This window comes from Amblyomma americanum, chromosome 11 (genome assembly GCF_052857255.1).
Source record: "Amblyomma americanum isolate KBUSLIRL-KWMA chromosome 11, ASM5285725v1, whole genome shotgun sequence".
Classification (NCBI taxonomy): Eukaryota; Metazoa; Arthropoda; class Arachnida; order Ixodida; family Ixodidae; genus Amblyomma; species Amblyomma americanum.
Window position 1 is genome coordinate 32,784,206 of NC_135507.1, and position 18,636 is coordinate 32,802,841.

The following is an 18,636-nucleotide window of genomic DNA, read 5'->3' on the forward strand; positions in this document are numbered from 1 at the left end:
GCTCACCTTATCATCGTCACCATCGGTGAATCCGGCATAGCGCCGACAGATGGCAGGCTGCATGGTGTCTTGACGAGGTGTCGGTGATATAGCGATTCAGAGCGCGCGGTCAATGTCAGAAGTACGCCATGCTCGGGTTTGTTGTAGTCAGCTGTTTGAAGACTCGGTTTACCTCCAACAGTGTACATCCATCGCACATCAAGTCCAGCTTCACACACTATGTGGCGCGAGCTTTGCGCGATACGTTAAGCTGCGGGGAATGCTAGTTTGCTCGGACCTGCGGCCAGTCGGCGAAGTTAGCTTCATTACCTTGCTTAGAGTCTGAAAGGACTCTTGGCAACACGAAAAGTAGAGAAGATATCTGTTGTCGTCCGACCAACTCATTCTCAAGTAGAAAGACAGAAAAAAAAGCTAACGCGGGGAATAGTGAAGAAATCGTTACGCAACAGACGGGAAGTGAGATTGTGAGGTACAGAAGAGAGGTACAGTCTTTGCCAAAAGTAACCAATCACCGTGGTTTGTTTCTTAGTCGCATAGTGGAACACTTAAGGTCATCTAGCTCTAAATCTATGTACGGTAAGGAGACCCCCTGACCTCACCATTAGACACTTTTTCATCTTTATGGATACCTTAAGAACTTTATTATACAGATGAAAAGCAAAGCCCGTTGCCTTGTTGCTTTTTGCAAAGACAGTTCATGGTGTGGCTCGTAGTTGCGAGGCTCGACAGTCGTGAGTTATTTTTAAACGAGAAGCATTTATAAAGCCTGCCTTGGCGGCAAGGTATAGCGTCGATAGAACGCAGTGGTATCTATGGTGGGCTTGCGAGAGGAATAGACTAAGAAGCAGATAACCTCGATAAAAGAAACTACCGAAGGAGTGTACCGGCGACAGCTGTGCTGAAGTGTCCTGGAGCCCTGGCATCTTGTTTCTGAAGTGTACTTATTCTGTGCGTACGCGTCGGGAGCTCAATCTGCAAGACTGACAGAAGTGAATATTCGCGCTTGTGACAACAGGCCGGAGAAAGTGCCTCATTGCTCGTGTGGCAGTAAATTGTTCAGCTGTCATGGCCTTGGCCTTTCCAATAGACCTCGGCGCGTTTGCGCCTGTAACCAAGTTCCCCTTCAAACGGGGAAGCACGATTCGCCGGAAGGATCCTTTGTATTGATTTGCTCTGACACGAGCAGCGAGTTTTATTTTGGTTATCATGACGCTTTTGCGCTTTTACTTTATCGTTTTCACGGTGCCGCGACCCCTACCCGTGCCCACCTCGGACGTCAACGACCGACTTCTCACTTTCAGTTGAAACTTCTATAACTGGTTGTCTCCAGTATTGTGCTGGGAAGATACAACATCATGACTGATATTTCCGTGCGATTGTCAAGGGATATATGCCGAAGATGTTGTTACTCCTTGGCGGATTCATCACGGAGTGCTCACGTAGCTTGCCACCTGCAGGTGTCAGAATTTCGCCTATCATGGAGCTCCGCACTTATATATATATATATATATATATATATATATATATATATATATATATATATATATATATATATATATATATATATATATATATATATATATATATATATATATATATATATATATATATATATATAATATTACTCCAAGACAGGAGACATAAGGACTATGATTCCCGCAAAATCTAGTTTTAAATTTGTGCCTCGCTTAGCTTAAGTTTAGCTGTCATGTTAGCCTACGTTGGGTGAATAAGCCTGGCTAGGATCTGTTCTGTATATATCATGTATGTATATATCAGCATGTATATATCAGGCGTTTACATGGACTCTCTTCCACAATATTTTTGCACTTTTCTTCAAAAAGGGGACTCAACTCGACTTATGTCGAGTTCAAGTAAACGTAACATAGGTCGCATTTACATGAATGCGACAGAAGTCGAATCCAGTCCACTTTTTAAGGGAAAGTGCAAAAACGTCGAGGAACAGAGTAGAGGATGAGTCGTGCCTTTTCCTCTCGAAACTTGCTCTTTCTAGAAGAGTGCGGTGAGGGGCTAGTTGGTACGACATTATAGGAACAATGAATAACTGCGCAAAAAGGACGGGACCAGATAGGACCAGAAGTTATACCAGATAGGCAAAATAAGATTGAGTGTAGCACCAACCACAGCAACAAGTTTGTGCACTGTAGATCGAATGTAATCTACCAAATTGCGCTGAGCTGTGGTAATGTGTACGTCGGGAAACTGGCCGCTGCATCAACATTAGATTATTAGAGCATGCCTATTTCTTGGCTCATTCTAGAAAGAAGTATTTGCCTAAGCATTGTAAGACCTGCAAGCATGACGACAAAGATTGCACTCCAATTTTCGGCTGCACTAAGATTATCGGATGCGCGAGGCATAATAAAGAACGTGAAGTTATCGAAGCCTTGGAAATCGCGAGATTAGGGCCTGACAAATGTGTTAGCGAGGCTTCCATACACCTGTACCGCAAAGAGTTGGGGTTTCTTGGATTGACGAGATGATTACGGCTTTTCTCTTTGTGGTTGGTGCGCATGCGCTTTGTTGTTGAAGTAAGGAGGCGTCGGCGCAATAAAACAGCTATTAGTCTGCGCTTGTCTCGTGTGGTTCTTCTCCCTTTTGCCGTCCTTTTTGCGCAGTTATTCATTGTTCCCATACTGCTCTTTCTCTCGAAAATCTGATCGCCGTTTTTTCGTCCTTGAACGCCAGTCCAGAGGGTAAAAGCCAGTGCAGCGAACTTCCAAGCAAAAATGAAGCAACTTTACACTTCAAGGTGGCTCTGCCACCGACTCAGCTTGTCGGATGTTATCAGCACAAAACAGGCGTCTGCCAAACGGCTCCGTGATTTTATCGACAAGACCTGACGTTCGCTCGGCGCTGTACGTAATTATGAGCACATCTTGGGAACCAATATAGCGTCGCGAAGGAGGGCCGTCCTCTCCCCGTCCCAAAGTTCCTCCCGCTCTGGGTCGACACCTCCGCTGTAGCTTGGCACGATCGAATACTTCGATGCGAGGTCGTGGATTGGCCCTGCGGCCGCGTTCCAGAACGGCTGCGGGACCGGAGGTGATGGAGAAAGAGTGTTTGGCTCCGAGAAGCGAGAAAAAAAATGAGGACGCACTTAAGCTCCGCCGTAAGGATGCGGCGCGATAGCCTAATGGGTCAATTCCCATATATAATAATAATTAATAATAATAATTGGTTTTCGCGGAAAGGAAATGGCGCAGTATCTGTCTCATATATCGTTGGACACCTGAACCGCGCCGTAAGGGAAGGGACAAGGGAGGGAGTGAAAGAAGAAAGGAAGAGAGAGGTGCCGTAGTGGAGGGCTCCGGAATAATTTCAACCACCTGGGGATCTTTAACGTGCACTGACATCGCACAGCACACGGGCGCCTTAGCGATTTTTCCTCCATAAAAACGCCGCCGCCGCGGTCGGGTTCGAACCCGGGACCAGAAAGTCATTCTATACTTTACATCCATAGATCCTTGGGAGTCCTCACACCGCTCCTGGCGCAGGGGTGCAGCGGTTAAGCGACGCTACACTGCGCTGCGATGGCAGGTGCTCCCAGCGGTGGGCGTTGTGCGACCCAGGTTGCTATTACCGACCTATCAGTCATTAACTGCCATCTGTCGAAGTGGGCTGTTTTCTCACAATCGTGTGGGCAGGATGTGGTAACGCCGCAAGGTCACGTGACCTAGGTAGTCCACCTGCCTCCTAGGTTGCTCCCTGGGCCCCACCTGCCAGAGTCATGCTCGTGATTTTTCGCTCACAACGCCGACACCGGATTTTCTGGTGCACGGGGCCTTTAACTCTATCGCGTTAAAATATTGAAATGGACACCTGATTCCGTTATGTTTTGTCAATGGGATGGCATTAGCAGCTCTGGGTGCCTTTACCGGAAGCCACGTCGCTTCTCTCCAGCCAATGAGAATGATGTGGTCTGGTGACCTCACTTCCCTTAAGCCAATAGGAAAGCTACGATGACGTCACTTTTCTCCAGCGAGTGGGAATACTCCGGTCTGGTGGACTTCAGTTCCTACCAATCAATGGCGAATTTTATGACCGACGACGTATTTGGGCCCCATGGGCCTTGTAATAAAGTGTCAAACGATCATTAAACCGTATGCGAATATGCTGCGATAGCAGCTGGGTTTGACCGGGATGATGGCTTTGACGCTTTACTCTATGCTCAGGCTTCACACATGCGGCAGAATTTTCCCGGACGTTGAAGGCGGGTGGGTGCACAGCCTCGTAGCTAAGAGGTGGATTGGGGAGGTGGCTGCTCGGTGGTGCTTCTGAAAGGCAGCTGGCAGCTACACTGCGTCTTCGAATTGGTATCCGCCGTCGTTTTGTCTTCCGCTACCGCGTGGGTTTCACGAAGAGCTATTAAATCATACCAGTTGCGATACTCCCTTTCAAAAAGTGGCTAGTTTGCTAGCCACTTTTCTTGTGCTTACAGATGGCTGCGCCATCTGGAAGTGCCAAATAAAAGCTGTTGCCGTATGGCGTCATTGTCTTTTGAAAAACATTTTGCTTCTTTTGTCTCTTAATTTATCTCTCGCACTGTTATGTCTATTATTTTTTGTTAATGAATCTGTCTCACTGATTTTGTTCGCAGGCAGTTATGCATTTATCAATAATAATAATAATAATTGGTTTTTTGGGGGAAGGAAATGGCGCAGTATCTGTCTCATATATCGTTGGACACCTGAACCGCGCCGTAAGGGAAGGGATAAGAGAGGGAGTGAAAGAAGAAAGGAAGAATTAGGTGCCGTAGTGGAGGGCTCCGGAATAATTTCGACCACCTGGGGATCTTTAACGTGCACTGACATCGCACAGCACACGGGCGCCTTAGCGTTTTTCCTCCATAAAAACGCAGCCGCCGCGGTCGGGTTCGAACCCGGGAACTCCGGATCAGTAGTCGAGCGCCCTAACCACTGAGCCACCGCGGCGGGGTCCGCCGCGGTCGGGAGTTTGCAATTTGAACACAGTTTACATCATTCACCGCGAGCGGCGCGGCAATCCGTGAACACCTAAATTTCGTCCACCTCAAACCGCCGTTTTTTGATGCATAGACCTTATGGAAAGTTTCGCAAAAAGTTTATGAACGCAATTTTTTCCTATATTTTAAGATTTCGCTATAACAATCAACATACCCGCAGATCTCCCGTAGGCATGCTTGCATTTTTTTGCTATAACGTTTTTGATATCGTCAAAAACGTTCCCCATTGATTTTCTGTAGCAGTCTTAATTTATCGACGCGAGCGATGGAACAACTATAAAAGAAAGATTTTGCTACACATCCGAAGAATGAACCATTACCTTCAATATTTCAATAAGAGTACCTTATAATTTTCCAATAGTCAAATTTTTTTCTCCACAAATGTTGAACACGTAAAACAACTCTGAAAACGACTACAGCACTGCTTGCTCTGCATACGCGCCACAAAAAAAGTGTAAAGTACGGGCGCGCTACTTGTATGCATACTGACACACGCGAGTGCTTTACGTAATAATAATAATAATAATAATAATAATAATAATAATAATAATAATAATAATAATAATAATAATAATAATAATAATAATAATAATTGGTTTTCGGGGAAAGGAAATGGCGCAGTATCTCTCATATATCGACGGACACCTGAACCGCGCCGTAAGGGAAGGGATAAAGGAGGGAGTGAAAGAAGAAAGGAAGAGAGGTGCCGTAGTGGAGGGCTCCGGAATAATTTCTACCACCTGGGGTTCTTTAACGTGCACTGACATCGCAGAGCACACGGGCGCCTTAGCGTTTCGCCTCCATAAAAACGCAGCTGCCGCGGTTAACAAAAACTAAAATTGGGGTGTATGGTCAATTCTTGCACTCGAAGGTAAGCTGAAAACGACGATAGCTTGCGCCTACGGCGACAAAAGGACGAAACCGAACACAATAAAGTCGAACCTGAATGTAGGGAACTCGAAGGTTATTCCCCGGACTGTTAGCGCCCAATACAAGGGCAACAGAAACTGAGGAGACGCGACACACTGAAGGAGACGTGATGCAAGGGGTTCCCGAAAAAGTTCGATATATCGGTAATTCGATATATAAGAAGCGAAAATAGGTAGGCTTCTCTGTAACCTGGAAGCAAGAATGCATTCCATCCAAGCTAGTGATGCGTTTCTTAATGACGTGTGCTGGCAGCCCACAGCTCGCTAGGCGTTGCTTGGTCCCACTTGCTTAGCATCGAAGCCGCAGCGGACGGCGTTTCAGGACTAAACAGTGCCTATCATACTATGCCTTATCTTCTTACTAGTACACTATAAATGAAAATATTTTATTAAAATTAAGGTCGAGTTGGCTTCCGCAGCACCTTCAACAGTTAAGCACGCCAGGCAGAAGCCGCCGCTAGGCTTCAGTTAGGTTCGCTTCTCTGCATGAAGGAAGTGTGGTGTGAAAAATCGGTAAAAGAGATCGAAAACCACCTAAGAAAAGGAGCAGCGACAACGCATGCAACCACACAAGAAGAACGGACAAGACACAACCACTGATTAACAACTGAGTTTTATTGAAGGAAGGCACGCCTTAAATAAGGCGAGGAACAGATGTGAAAAGGAAGAGAGCGAACAATCGTGAAAGATAACAGCAAACCCAAGCAAGCAGCAAAACATCAAAAACTCAAACGTTAGCTGCTTCTAAAAAGTCGACCTCTGTTGCAAAGAGTGATAATGAGGGAGTTCTGATGCAAGAGGCGCCATATCTCTTAATATAGTGAGCTTCCAGGCTAACACGCGCAGTCCTGTCGGCACTCTTGCCTAGAATCCTAGTCTCAGCCAAACGAGCCACGCATCCCCTGCACTTACTTGCGTGCGCAACCAAATGTGCGTACTTATCTTTAAAATGACAAATTTCGGGCATGTTCCCCCAATCGTTCGTTGATACAGCGGCCTGTTTCGCCTGCATAAACCTTTCTACACGTCATGGGAATGGCATAAATCTCCCCTGTTGAGCACTTGACAAACGGATTGTCATGTCGTATCTGGCATCCTGTTTGCTTGTAGCCGCAAATGCGTGGGCATAACTTTCCCAGCTTGTTGGGTGTCGAAAATGCAACGGACACACCATGCCTGTTGGCCACTTTCTTGATGTTGTGCGAAGTCTTGTGCAGGTATGGCACGACCACAGGCTTATCGGCCTTCCGACGATCACCATCCATTCTTCTTGTTCCATTCTTCAGTTTCTGAAGAGGGGTTTCAGTGACAGTAATCAAGAACGAAGGGGGAAACCCGTCGCCAAAATCCGGCTAATCTGATTCTGAAAACAGCTTTGCATATGAAGCGGGCCCGATTTTTAGAGACAGGATTTCATACAGTGCGACTCAGTGCCTCTTTGTACAGTGTTTGAGTACTAGTGGTAGCATCAGCCCTAGCTCATTATCACTCTTTGCAGCAGAGGTCGACTTTTTAGAAGAAGCTAACGTTTTAGTTTTTGTCTTGTTGCTTGCTTGGGCTTGCTGTTATCTTTCACGATTGTTTGACCTCCTATTCACCTCTGTTCCTCGCTTTGTTTAAGGTGTGCCTTCCTTGAATAAAATTCACTTGATAGCCAGCGCTTGTGCCTTGTCCTTTCTTCGTATGTGGTTGCATGCTTTGGCGCTGCTCCTTTCCTTAGGTTCAAATTGGACCAACTAGCCCAAAAAGAAGTTTTATAGAAAACCACCCTCAATAACACCCCACGATAACCTTGCCAAGCGATTTAGAAGAGCTTGTGCTGGCAGTAGGTGCCCAACGCCGCACAGTCGACCCGCCTCCGCTTGCGAAAAGTGATCGGAGAGTGCCACTAGGAGAAACGGAACTTGCAGGGGTGCAGCGTGCCGTTCGATATATAGTGTGTTGCGCTGAATGAGAGTTCGATAAATGCGAACAACATTGCTATACTTTTGCAGATAATTTTTAAGGGGATGTTTTGACTGGGCGGTATAAACAACTCGATATATCCTTGCCCGACTTTAAATTTAAAAATAGAGAAGAAAACAATAAAGCCTAGCGGCAGTATTAAGTATATGGCGGAAATAAATTAAAAAAGACATCATAAAAAACACAGACATTGAATGTGCTTGGAAGAATGTTTAATCGGTTTTTGCACTTGATGAGACTGGAAAGTAACAAACGCGTTGAAGACTTTCTGTCCGTGTTGTAACATGTCCGACGGTTTCTGACAGCCAGTCCTCGCTCGGCATGATTCACACCCTCCGGGCGGCAACCTGCCAAGTACCTCGTGCTGGCTGAGTGGAAATCTCCTTGACTTTGAGTCATGTTTAGTGATAGAACGCCTCTTATGTAATGCAGGCAACCGGAGCACGGTGAGACGGCAGTCTATTGTGAGCGGATCACTCTACTAAGGAAACCTTTATGTCAAGCAGCTGCGGTGGGCCATAGAGCTCGCCGGGCAGTCCGTTGGGCATATACTGAGCGGCTTGCAGGGTAACCTCCACAGAAATATGCGATAAAGTTAAATAACGAAGATATTTATTGAATAACAGTACCTCTTTCTGGGCTATTTGGTGTAACATTGTGTAACAAAAGATAAAAAACAGCACTAATTTTGACACAAACCACACAGAAAGACCAGACAGGACGGGCGCCGACTCCAACTATGTACACAATATTTATTAAAAATAAATGACAAGTAGTGTAATGACATAAAGATCTAAGTATAGGCGTTAAAATTTGGCATAAATATTATAAGTGCCTCAAACAGCCACATTTGATTCATGAAAGCATGACTGCAGCCTACTGTGAGCTCCACCGCAGCACAAAACAAATAATTTATGCTAGGCAGGTTACGTAGGTCATTTGGCCTACGTAAACTAATACTCGGCTACTGGGCAGTTACTTCTGCCGGAGTGTAAAAGAGGTTCGAAGACTGAAAACATTTCAGTCCTTTTCTAGGGCTATAGCTGTTAAAGCGAGGGCTGCCGGCTTCACATATAGTAGTACTAGTCGTGGTGGTAGTAGTAGCGGTAGGAGTAGTAGTAGTAGTAGCGGTAGGAGTAGTAATAGTAGTAGTAGTAGTAGTAGTGGCAATAGTAGCAGCAGCAGTTGTAGTAGTAGTAGTAGTAGCAGTAGTAGTAGTAGTGGAAATAGTAGCAGTAGTAGTAGTAGTAGCAGTAGTAGTAGTAGTGGCAATAGTAGCAGTAGTAGTAGTTGTAGTACTAGTAGTAATATTGTAGCAGTAGTAGTAGTAGTAGTAGTAGTACTAGTAGTAGTATTGTAGCAGTAGTAGTAGTAGTACTAGTAGTAGTATTGTAGTAGTAGTAGTAGTAGTAGTAGTAGTACTAGTAGTAGTATTGTAGCAGTAGTAGTAGTAGTAGTAGTAGTAATGGCAATAGTAGTAGTAGCACTAACAGTAGTAGTAGTAGTAGTGCCCATCCAACGTCCGCGATCACATGCTCACACCCCTTGCACATATCCAGTGCCTCGCACCACGCGCTGACTTTGTCGTTATCAGGAGGGGCGTATGGCCGCAATTTCCTAACAGGACGGTGCCAAGCGCCTTGAAACGCCTCACGCGAAAACATCCTGCAGTGACTGGGTGGCGCGGCATCCTACGCGCATGCGCACTAGCAGCGTCATCAGTTACGATGAATCCGCCAGCGCCGACGCAGCACACGAGTCGCGTTGCGGGATGACCATGCATGCAGCCATGGTGGAGCGTCGTGCTATGAACGCTGCACGTATGGAGGAGGCCAGAGCTAAAACGATGCGGCAGGTCCAACAGAGGACGAACGCTGTTGGGACGCTGCCCGTAAACACGCTGCACGAAAAGATGGTCAAGTCCTTGCCAATACATTTCTCACACCACGGAGAACTCGTTGTAATCGTTTCAAAATTGAAACGCAATCGTCTCAGTCTCATGCGTGACATAGCAGCATTCAAAGCAAAAGCGACCACTGCAAATACACGAGTTGAGCCGGATAGCGCTGATCTTCCTCGCTACCGCGGATGTGATTGGCATCATATTTTTTTCTGGTTTCATTTCTCTCCCTTGTGATGATAACTACCCCAGCTAAGCAGCGTGGTGTACAGAGTGCTTCGTTTTATTCACCACAAATATAAAATAGAATCATCATCATTATCAGCCTGACTACGCCCACTGCAGGGCAAGGGCTCTCTCATATCTCTCCAATTAACCCTGTCATTTGTCAGCTGCGCCCACCCTATGCCTACAAACTTCTTAATCTCATCCGCCCACCTACCCTTCTGCCGCCCCCTGCTACGCTTGCCTTCCCTTGGAACCCGCTACGTTTCCGTTAACTACTATCGGTTACCTTGCCTTCGCTTCACATGCCCTGCCCAAGCCCATTACTTCCTCTTGATTTCGACTAGGATGTCATTACTAAACACAACTACGCTTGAAAAAAGTAACCTCCTGTCCACATTGCCCAACCTTGCAATCAGTGCTCTGTAGCTGCTATAGCAGTCTTGGACCAATAAAAGCCGAGAATTAATTAAAACACGACACCCTGTATATCTCACCGCGAACGCCCGCTTCCTCTTGTGTTCGTGCAGGCGCGCCCCGAGCAGGGGCCTGCTGCGACCGGGTGCCGCCGCCATGGACGACGAGGAGGACGTGTCGGCGCCGTCGTTCCTGCACAAGCCCACGCTGCGCCAGGAGGACGACGGCAACCGGCTCGTGTTCGAGTGCCAGATGACGTCGCACCCGCGGCCCGAGGTGTCCTGGTTCCGCGGAGACGTGCAGCTGCATGACGACCACCGCACCGCCATCCGCGTGGTGGAGATCGAGCCGCGGAAGTACCACGTGTCGCTCGAGCTCAACGACGTCATCGAGTCGGATGGGGGCCTCTACAAGGTGTTCGCGAAGAATCGCGAGGGCCAGGTCGACTCCTCCATCAACCTCAACTTCAGCCGTGAGTTTCCTGCTCCTCGATGGGGTTTTTTATTTGTTTCAGTTCGCCATTGATGCACAGAGTTTGCGGCTTTTTTAGCGTAGCAGGACGTAAACCTCAGCTTGAAAATCTATTGAAGTTTTTGAATGCATATTATGTAATTGGTTTTTGGGGAAAGGAAATGGCGCAGTATCTGTCTCATACATCGTTGGACACCTGAACCGCGCCGTAAGGGAAGGGATAAGGAAGGGAATGAAAGAAGAAAGGAAGGAAGAGGTGCCGTAGTGGAGGGCTCCGGAATAATTTCGACCACCTGGGGATCCTTAACGTGCACTGACATCGCACAGCACACGGGCGCCTTAGCGTTTTTCCTCCATAAAAACGCAGCCGCCGCGGTCGGGTTCGAACCCGGGAACTCCGGATCAGTAGTCGAGCGCCCTAACCACTGAGCCACCGCTGCACGAAGTCGAATTAGCGTAGACGTATACCGGACGAGCCAGAAGCCTGCTGCGCATGCGCGCTGGTATGTTGACGTCACCTAATAGCCACTGCACATGTGTAGTGGGCACCTTTCTTTTCTGGTGCCCGTATACTCAAGCACGTTCCTAATACATCATGAAATTCTTTGCGATCTGGTTTGGTTTATGGGCGTTTAACGTCCCAAAGCGACTCAGGCTACGTGGGACGGCGTAGTGAAGGGCTCCGGAAATTTGAAACACCTGGGGTTCTTTAACGCGAACTGACATTGCACAGCACATGGGCCTCTAGAATTTCGCTTCCAACAAAATTCGACCACTCCGGCCGGGAACGAACCCGCGTTTTTCGGGTCAGCAGCCGAGTGCCATAACCACTGAGCCACCGCGGCGGCTCTATTTATGATCTTCAGCGAGCATTGGCGTAAATCGATCTCATACTCTCTGATCAGTTCCTTCGTAACCTGAACAGAGATCGTGCGCTCAGGAAAGTGGTACATAAGATAGTTAAGCTACTTCTTTTTTAATTCCTATTTCACATGCCTTAATATCTTTGCGTTTTAAGAGAAGGGGGGGGGGGTGGCGGAGGGGTCCTTCTCCGCGCACATGTGGCAGTTCGCGCAAAAGTAATAGAGTTCTTGCATAGCGCGATGAGTGACGTACTTCGCGAACCCCTGCCTCGAGGTGACAGGTGCAGCCGCACGCCTGCCACCGCGTAGGCACAGTTGGCTCTTGGGAGCAGCTTTAGCGCGTCGTGTTTTGTGAAAAAAAAAAAAACTTATGTTTCTATACATGTACGGGGGTATAACCTTAAAACCACAAGTGTACCCGACTTGAGGCCACCGACTGGTACACTATTGCAGGATACAACTTAAAAAAAAACAGCTGTTTGTAACACTAGGCCACAGTCCGTGGCACCCTGTATTACTCCGCTGGCTAATCACAACAGTAAACAAAATCAGCCTTTTAATGTTTGACTTTATTAAACAAGCCAGGTATAAAAATTGTAGCCCTTGTAATTTTTTGCTGTGATTAGTTTCTTGTTTAGGTAACAAGAGAGGTTTTAACAACGGACTACATTTTGTCACGGAGGAATGCTGTACCGCGGTCGTGAATGTGGGCGGAGCTTCACTGTGGAGTTGAGTTGAGGTGTTGAATGCTACAGGTGGGGTTAGCCTTGCTTTATCTACCGGAAATTGTTCCACCGTGGACTTAAATTGTATCCAACTGTAGTGGACTTCAGCTTCAGCACTGTGTTGGACGTGAGCTCCCCCACTGGAGGCGCAGGCAGGGACCTCGGTGCAAGCCGATGTGTAGATTTAATAAACACTGCTTTACGGTGTGATGTAGAATGTTGGGCTAAACTATCATGATTCGTATTGTTGTCCGGAAAGTCAAAAGCTGAACCAGAAGCCGAAGACAACAGACATGAGCTATGCTGTTGACTAATGCCTGTGGGCATCATTATCTGCAACGAGCGGTTTTTAGAGCCTCAGAAAGTCCAGCTTTCAATTGCCCTTTTAACGCGGCAGCCCTAACCCTGGTTTGGTAAGTGGAAACACCGGTTTAACGCTGAATTTATCGTCGATTGAGCAGTCAAGACTGCTTTCGTATCTTCAGTTAGTGTTCGTATATACTGTAGCAAGTTGCCGCCAAGTTAGATAAAAGAAAGTGGCGAGTACCTTTATTCACAACTCTTTTCTCTTTTGAACAAGAAGCTATCCTCCACTTTTTTTCTTTCCTTACCTGACACTGCTCTATTTGTTTTCTTTAAGTTCACAATGCGACCTAAGGGCTCATTATGGTATTTAACCTTCGGGAAACAGTGTGTCTCTTTTTCAGCACTATGTTGAAGATAAACTTTCTATACAAGAACCTGTTCTTGTGGCCCAGTGCAGTTGATAGAAAAAGTGGAGTTATCCTTCCAATAGGAGAAACAAGGGCAACCAAGTTCGCCCACTAAGATTTCGCCACTTTCTTTTTCTCTTCCTTGCTTCTTTCATTTCTTTATTTCTTCCTTTCTTATTTCTTCCTTCGTCCGTTCTTTTCTCACGTCCTCTTTCCTTCTTTACATCCTTCTGTCTCCCATCCTGTCTTCCTGCACCTATTCCGTTCTTTCTTGCTGCCTATTTTCCTTCCTTCCTTCCTTCCTTCCTTCCTGCACCTATTCCGTTCTTTCTTGCTGCCTATTTTCCTTCCTTCCTTCCTTCCTTCCTTCCTTCCTTCCTTCCTTCCTTCCTTCCTTCCTTCCTTCCTTCCTTCCTTCCTTCCTTCCTTCCTTCCTTCCTTCCTTCCTTCCTTCCTTTCCCTTCCTTCCTTCCTTCCTTCCTTCCTTCCTTCCTTCCTTCCTTCCTTCCTCTCTACCTCTCTTTTCGTTCGTTCTCCCAACCTTGCGGGTATGATCCCGGCCCCTCCATATTGTATCATGTTGTCTTTGTCCCCATGCGCATGCGGTAGTGTGCCAAAGATCGAGTTCGCTTGGCTCGCCACAGCTAGTCGACAACTGGCTCCCTCGCGCTAATAGCGTCCCTACACAGAGACCCAGGTTAACTCGCATCCCCGCATAATCCAAGAAAGCACTTCGTAATTTTCGTGTTGTCTGGAACCAAGATTTAGAACACGTGCCATGAAACCGGATCCGCTTTTCTTTTAACTCTACCGGTGTTGGAAAGAATAAATCTAGGACAAGGGAGTTGGCGGAAGGAAGGAGGTGCAGTTTTGGCACCGGTCTTGAACGAGCACATCTGGATCACAGTGCGCCGCTAGTGTGACGTCAATGAAAGCTCTTTATAGATTGAAATGACTTCGTGTTGACAAACATGAACCCATGAGTGCTGTTCTCTCGACATGTGTAAGCTTTTAGTTCCTGAAATACGACGAGCGAGTCTGCGGGTCTGCACGCTGTCTTCACGAGATATTAATGGGCTTTCAGAGAAAGCGTAAGCAATGGAATCATCCCATGGACATTCCTACTGAAGCTTGCTATTAGTCTATAGAGACTGTCCGTTAAAAAAAGGAAACAGAGAGACCTTGGCACGCTGGTAATTTGAAGTACTTGGGTGCCTATAAGTTAAGGACATAGGTATTCTTCCGTAATGCATTTCTCCAGGAGACAAAGATAAAAAAGAGATACATTCGACCTTTTATGACGAAGTTTCACGATTTAATTGAAAAAAAAAACGCAGAATAATGAACGATGTAACTCGGTATGAGGAGAAAGAAAGAAGAGAATTAAGTTACAGTCATTGGTAAGGGTTAGTTTCAGTTGTTGAAATTTTGTCAAGAAGAATACGTGTATGTTATACAGTATACGTTATGCAGGCTACGTGCGGAATTCGTGCTATTTTGCAGAATACGCGCAGTGACATTTCAGAGATCTGACTTTTCGCACATTTTCTCTTGTGGGCGTGTGCCAAAATTAGCGCAGACAGCCGAGGTTTTGAAGAAAAACGCTTTTAAAGGAGCAAGCATTATTTACTTAAAACGTGTACTAGGCAAAATAACGTAAACTTCGCATAAATTAATTTATTTTTACAACTTTGCGTTTCATTCACAGGTAAAAAAAACTGCGTACGCAATCTAAATAAACATTTCTGTCGTTCTGAAGCCATATGCGGCATCAGGAACAATGTCACCCAAAGTACTGACATAATCCATAGTTCGGCAAAGTTGAGGGTCCCGTGACAACGCGGACAATTTTTAGCAATTGCAAAGAAGTTCGTTTAAAAGAGTATTTTACACAGAAGTGTTTTCTTGTAGCGGAATTTCATCCCTTTTAGTAACTTGTTTGGTGTCCACAAAAAAGTTTTGTTTTAGTCTCGACCACAGCTGCCTTTGCTTGCTCTAGCGTTAGGTTGTTTTCCAAACCTTGGACGTCATCATTGTTATGCTCATTCAATACGGTGTCTACTCTGCAGCTCCATTAGGAGCTTCGACGAACAGCATCTTTCAGCACCTGAGCAACTCGCCGTCCTAATGTCCCGCCCTTGACCGCGTTTTAGTGCATCGTTGGATTGCGTAAAACCGAGCTAAAAGCCGCGCCATCTGGACGCGCGCGGGCAAAACACCATTAGGCCGATTCTGTCCAGATGCGGGGGCGCAGCCTTTGTGTGTGGGCCTGCTCGTTAAACAAGCGTTTGTTTTTGCCCCCGGAAACACCAAGTGTAGGGGGCGCTGTGTTTGTGTTATGGCTGGTCCCTTCCGGCACCTTTCAGGGGGAGCACCCTTCGCTGCCGAGTATACTCTAACGCTAAGGTCTGTAGCAAGGCCACGTCCCGAACCAATGGCATGGACCCGTCTCCCTGCTCTTAGACATTTTCCTTTGCTTCGAAATCGGCTGTAAAAACATCCGCCGATCATTACAGCACCGGCTAGACATTCCAGTGGTGAGCTCAGAACCGAGCGTGCCTAGCCTGAAAGCAGTAAAGTTTGTAGTTTTTAGAGGAAAAATATCGCAACCGGCCTTGCACGACAACGATTCAAAGTTCTCAATAACCTTCACCAGCCACTCCGGCTCAGGGTCTGTGGCCTTCGGATGCTCAGTCCCAGGATGCGGGTTCGATCCCGGCCGCAGCAGCTGCATTTCAATGGCGGCGTAATGTAAGAGCGCCCTTGTACTGAGATTTAGGGGCACCTTAAAAGAACGACAGAGGCTAGAAATTAATCCGGAGACCTCAACTGCGGCGTGCCCAGTACAGTGTTGCTTTCAGCTAGTAAAAATTAATTACGGTAATAGTTTATTTGCCCCCTTGAAAACGCGGTGCCTCGTTTGAAATCAATAAAATGGGATCATGCACCAAAGCCGGGATTTTAAGCTGCCCCTTTTCATAAGGCTCTAATGCAAAGGCTTCACGCGCCATGCATGAAGAGCAGGCGAACGATTTTTTTACTTTTCGCGTTGGTTTCACCAATAAATAAATAAATAAATAAATAAATAAATAAATAAATAAATAAATAAATAAATAAATAAATAAATAAATAAATAAATAAATAAATAAATAAATAAATAAATAAATAAATAAATCATCTTAAGTCACCAGCGGACAGCTGCCACGAGGGGAGTAATAACTAGTGAAGAATTTTCATTTTTCTAATGAGAGAAGTATACTTAAATTTTGCTCCCACGGTTCTAATATTCAGCATTCTCCGTGAAGCCCTTCTTAGAAACAGAACACCGAAAACTGATATTGTGCTGCTTCGGGATATTGTTGTTATTGTTGTCGTTATTGCTGTTGTTGAACTCAGTAAACATGGCACATACCCACGCGCGGGATTCGCCAATGTTTGGTGGTGAACGCCAAGGAGAATCACGTAGGTAAGCGCAAGGAAATGGAAGGCATAGGGCGGAGAAGTAGAGTAGAAAAATGAGTGAAACTAGAAAAAAAATAATTGAAAAAAAAACAATTCTGAAGTTCCAGGAGTTGGAAAAATACATATATTTACACATACGGAAGAATTTTGAACACAGTTAACAAGGTAACCTTCCAGTTGCAATGATGTAGTCGTGAAAGTATTCGCAAACTCTACTTAACGCGAATCTCTTGGCGCTCCTATACCGAACGAGAGAACTGGAAGTGACACGGATAGGCGACCTAGAAAAAGGTGTCTCCAGATAAGTATTTTCCTGAAGTGCGAACCGCTGGCTAGAGAGGAGAAAATTTTCTATTGATTCAGCTTCCCCGCATGTTCCACACACAAATATTAGTCGGAGCGAACCCGCATCTGCATAGATACAAATTTAAGTGGAAGATTTTGTATCGCCGAATCGCCATTGACACCTCACACAGCCTTGGTTTACATGACCCGACTTTCCTAAGTGCTGAAATTCCGCGGTATTGAACAACGAATTACAAAAGCTGGCTGAGATATGCTGGAACCGCTGGAAACGGGAAATCTCCAACAGAATGAAGTGAGGGACGTTGTTGTTATCCTCATTCGCCCACATACCTGTTACTCCTCCTCCTCTTTGTTCATGGTGCACCATGGAAACCAATTAAAATTTATTGAGAGACGGCGATGGGAACGCACCGAACCTTGCCGACAGCGAACAACTTTTTAGGCGCGTCTAAACACGCTATTTCTCGTTCCACTATCAGTAACAGAAGGGGCAGTAGTTCTCAAACCAAGTGTAGTGCTGCGGTGTGCAATCTTCATCGCTATCATAAAGCCGGTATCTTGGCACGGCATCGGGGTCACCGTAACTAGGAGTATTACTTTAATGTAGTGCGTGGCTGCTGACCTGAAAGACGCGGGTTCGATCCCGGCCGCGGCGGTCGCATTTAGATGGAGGCGAGATGCTGAAGGTCCATGTATTGTGCGCTGTCAGTCCACGTTAAAGAACCCTAGGCGGTCTAAATTATCCACAGACCTTCATTACGTCGTCCCTCGTCGCCTGAGTTGCTTTGGCACGTTAAACCTCGCAAAACAATCCAACAAACCAGTATTACCTAAGATGAGGATTATATCCCAAGCAGCACAGGAAACTGGCCCAATATTGGACATGAATGGTTTTACTCTGGCCCTTTATTGGACCGTCTTTTGCTAATGTTGGTTTATGGGGGTTTATGGGGGTTTAACGTCCCAAAGCGACTCGGGCTATGAGGGACGCCGTAGTGAAGGGCTCCAGGAATTTCGACCACCTGGGGTTCTTTAACGTGCACTGACATCGCACAGCACACGGGCCTCTAGAATTTCGCCTCCATCGAAATTCGACCGCCGCGGCCGGGATCGAACCCGCGTCTTTCGGGCCAGCAGCCGAGCGCCGTAACCACTCAGCCACCGCGGCGGCTCTTTTGCCAATGTATTTCCAATATTGGGCCGATTATCTGTACTGCTTGGGATATGGTTCCTCTACGCCAGGAACAAACCCTTTTTGTATGTGTAGCAAAATCGTTTCCAAACACTGTTGTGTATGTAGTAAAGTATCCGGAGTAAAATTGTCCCCAAGTGAAATTTCGCAATGAGGGTATAAAGAGAAACGATTGAAGGAATGCGCAGAAAGAAAAACAGTTGGGTAACGGCGCCAAGTCAGTACACAAGGTAATTAGCGCCTTTACCTGCGCGGGAGTAATTAGCGCTTTGTCGAACTCGTCACAAACAGCGGCTCCTGTGCGCGTATAGAACGGTTTCTCAACTGCAAGCCACACAGGCTAAACGCGTGTAGCGCTCGCATAAAGTGAGCGTTCGTATCAAGGTCCGCCTGCGTGGAACGCGTCCAAATGACTGGTCGGGGCTCTCGTAATTCGAAATAAATGGCTCCCTCACATGAGGAG

At 46.4% G+C, this 18,636-nt stretch overlaps 1 protein-coding gene across 1 annotated transcript in view; it reads left to right on the forward strand.

Moving 5' to 3' along the window:
* The window catches only part of bt (projectin protein bent), a 206,807-nt gene that overhangs the window by 19,554 nt on the left and 168,617 nt on the right, over positions 1–18,636 (forward strand). The window contains exon 2 of the mRNA XM_077644518.1: positions 10,555–10,913. Coding sequence (XP_077500644.1) covers positions 10,598–10,913 — 316 coding nt within the window. The 5' untranslated portion in view covers positions 10,555–10,597. The remainder of the gene's footprint in view (positions 1–10,554; positions 10,914–18,636) is intronic.